The sequence below is a fragment of the Marmota marmota genome, unplaced genomic scaffold, assembly GCF_001458135.2.
Source record: "Marmota marmota marmota unplaced genomic scaffold, marMar, whole genome shotgun sequence".
In the NCBI taxonomy this organism is placed as follows: Eukaryota; Metazoa; Chordata; class Mammalia; order Rodentia; family Sciuridae; genus Marmota; species Marmota marmota.
Genome location: NW_025999900.1, coordinates 6,318,189 through 6,322,021, shown reverse-complemented (window position 1 = coordinate 6,322,021; position 3,833 = coordinate 6,318,189). Strand labels below are relative to the sequence as shown.

General features: G+C 32.6%; 1 protein-coding gene across 1 annotated transcript in view; it reads right to left on the bottom strand.

The window, feature by feature from the left end:
- Window positions 1-3,833, bottom strand: part of Pals1 (protein associated with LIN7 1, MAGUK p55 family member) — a 65,332-nt gene that overhangs the window by 25,530 nt on the left and 35,969 nt on the right. Inside the window, exon 6 of the mRNA XM_048798433.1 lies at window positions 3,162-3,239. Within this exon, the coding sequence (XP_048654390.1) occupies window positions 3,162-3,239 (78 nt within the window). The remainder of the gene's footprint in view (window positions 1-3,161; window positions 3,240-3,833) is intronic.

Sequence of the window (3,833 nt, the reverse complement as noted above, 5' to 3'; positions counted from 1 at the left end):
TATTGGTCTGTTTAAATTGTGTGTATCTGGGGCTGGGGATGTGGCTCAAGCGGTAGCGGGCTCGCCTGGCATGCGTGCAGCCCAGGTTCGATCCTCAGCACCACATACAAACAAAGATGTTGTGTCCGCCGAAAACTAAAGTAAATATTAAAAAATTCTCTCTCTCAAAAAAAAAAAATTAAAAATAAATAAATAAATAAATAGTGTGTATCCTCCTGACTGAATCTGGGCAAATCATATGATTTAAGAAATTTATCGATGTCTTCACTATCTTCTATTTTATTGGAATATAGGGTTTCAAAATAATTTCTAATTATCTTCTGTATTTCTGTAGCGTCTGTTGTGATATTGCCTTTTTCATCCCGTATGTTAGTAATTTGATTTCTCTCTTCTTCTCTTCGTTAGCATGGTTAAGGGTCTGTCGATCTTATTTATTTTTTCGAAGAACCAACTTTTAGTTTTGTCAATTGTTTCAATAGTTTCTTTTGTTTCAATTTCGTTGATTTCCACTCTGATTTTAATTATTTCTTGCCTTCTGCTGCATTTGCTGTTGTTTTGCTCTTCCTTTTCTAGGGTTTTGAGATGAAGTGTGAGCTCATTTATTTGTTGGTTTTTTTCTTTTTTTGAGGAATGAACTCCAGGCAATGAATTTCCCTCTTAAAACTGCTTTTCATTGTGTCCCACAGATTTCATATGCGGTGTCTGTATTTTCATTTATCTCTAAGAATTTTTTGATTTCCTCCTTTATGTCTTCTGTAACCCACTGATCATTCAGTAACATATTGTTCATTTTCCATGTGATGTAGGATTTTTCCTTCCTTCTTTTATCATTGATTTCCAGTTTCATTCCATTATGATCAGATAAGGATGCATGGTATTATCTCCACACCTTTATATTTACTAAGGGTTGCCCTATGGCACAATATATGGTCTATTTTTGAGAAGGATCCATGTGCTGCTGAGAAAAAAGTATATCCACTTGATGATGGTTGATATATTCTATATATGTCGGTTAAGTCTAGGTTATTGATTGTGTTATTGAGTTCTATAGTTCTTTATTCAACTTTTGTTTGGAGGATCTGTCCAATGGTAAGAGAGGTGTGTTGAAGTCACCCATAATTATTGTGTTGTGGTCTATTTGATTCTTGAACTTGAGGAGAGTTTGTTTTATAAATGTTGCAGCACCATTATTTGGTGCATAAATATTGATAATTGTTATGTCTTGTTGGTGAATGGTTCCTTTTAACAGTATATATTGCCCTTCCTTATCCCTTTTGATTAACTTTGTCTTGAAGTCAATTTCTAATTTAAGTGGCTCCTAAGACTGCTCACAATGAATCTATATTTTCCACAAACCTCTAATAGATATTTCCTTGATTTTCAGATTAACCAGTCTTTTATTCTAAATAATGAAGGCGAGAGTTAGCCACTGAAGCACAAGTAAATGCATTCTTATGCTGGAGCAATCTGTGTTCTAAATTAATTACTTCAATATTCTGATTATGCAGAAAATATCAAAATTAGTATCAACATAACACTTAGATTCATTTTATATATTGAAGATATGGGTTTTCTTTTAGAGAATTCCAGACTGCATGAATGGAGGAAATGTTGATAAAATGTATCAACCTTTGATATTCATTTTTTTAGATATTTATTTTTTAGTTATAGCTGGACATAATACCTTTATTTTATTTATTTATTTATTTTATGTGGTGCTGAGGTTCAAACCCAGGGTCTCACATGTGCGAGGCAAGTGCTCTACTGCTGAGCCACAGTCCCAGCCCCTTGACATTCATTCTTAAAAGACAAAAGTTATTTATTCAGGAAGGATACATTATAAATTTTTAAGTAAGGGATATTCCAACCCTCCTCTGTTTGCAGAGCTACTTTTGAAGTTCAGGGATTATTTACAGGAGAGATATATGGAAAGGAAAAGTGCACAGAGAATCAGACTGTTCAAATTCAGAGAACAACTTTTTTTTTTTCATTTCTCTTTCTACAAATTGCAAGCAGAAGGAAGGATGCAGATGCAGCATCAACTTCAATATGTTCCATAAAGAATAAGGGGAAAACATAGAATAATAGCCAAAATATAAAGCATGCCTATGATGAAATATTGAGAAAAAAATGAAATGGTGTTCTTTCTTAAACCACTATGCTTTTATAAAGATAAAGAATAATCAGTAGGAATAGTTCAGGCTTCCCTGTTAATGAAGCACTTTAAAGTTTATCATTTTAAAGTTTGAGATATAATTCATATACTATCAGTTCATTTATGTTTACAACTGGATGATTTTCAGTATATCTGCAGTTATGTAATTATCACCATAAACACTTTAAAAAACATTTTTATCACCCCCACCAGAACAACCTGGGACTGATTAGCAATCATTCCCATTCTCTCCCAAATCCCCACCCCTAAATGTAAGGAACCACCAATCTATATTCTATTTCTATAAATTTATCTATTCTAGATATTTCATATAAATGAACCAATACATGGTCTTTTGACTGGTTTCTTTAACATGGAATAACTTTTTCAAGTTCATCCATGTTGTAGCGTGTATACTTATTATAGACTTTTTTATTATCAAATAGTACCCCAATGTGTGTATAAATCAAACTGTTTTACATTTATCAGTTGATGGATATCTAGGATTTTCTACTTTCTGGCTGCTATGAATATACATATACAAGTTCTTCTGTGAATATGTTTTCATTTCTCTTGGATATATACCAAAGAGTGAAATTGCTGGGTTTCTAAGGTAAATGAAGGCCATCCTTTCACAGAGCTCAATAAATGTCTAACATACAGCAGTACACTCTAAGACTTATACACACTTTATAAAAGAACTATTTCTCCTATACTAAGTTAAATAAACCTACTTATAACTTGAGAAAAAGACAAAGTTCAATGTTCAGTGTTAGACAAAGCTCAATTTTCAAAAAAATTATGAAACAGAAATTATTTTCTTTTAATTTTAAAAAGATTCAGAGTTTCAGTTTGAAATGTTCATTATTTTATATTTATTTAAATATAAATAATGAATTGGCCTTTTTTACTTGAGTGTAAGAAATATTCACAGTGAAATTTCTGATATAGATAAGTAATAACAATCAAGGAACAATAAATAATGGACATTTAAAAAATCACTTACTACTGTTTCCTTGGCTGGAGGAGGCTTCATCTGTTGACTGGGAATCAGAACAAATGTCAAAGTACCATGCATATCAGACTATAATGAAAAGATAAAGTGATTGTTAAAATCCATATTTATGAAAATCATCCCATAATATTATGATAAATATTCCCCAAACTGGACTATTCTGGAACTCCTCCATAGTCTTATATGCAAATGTCCATAATTTCCAGATGCCTTGTGTGTGTCATCTACTGTGTTTTTTTTTTTAACTATATAGAGTTTTACTGCTAGGTTCCCTATTATTGCCTAACACTGACTGCTTCATTCAGCAGAAGCCTTCATTCACCTCCAAACTTGACAGGAATCATTATAACTTCTGGTACCTAAGCAGCGGGAGCATTGCTCAATCTATAAAGTTAGTCAATAAAAAGGGTTAAAAATAATGATCAGAAGGCACTTTGCACCAGGCATGGTGGTGCATGCCAGTAATCCCAGAAGTTTGGGAGGCTGAGGCAGGAGGATTTCAAGTGTAAAGCCAGCCTCAACAATTTAGTAAGGACCTAAGCAACTTAACAGAGCCCTGTCTCTAAATAAAACATAAAAACAGTTAGGAATGTGGCTCAATGTTTAAGCACCCCCGGGTTCAACCCATAGTACCAAAAAAAAAAAAAAAAAAAAAAAAAAATT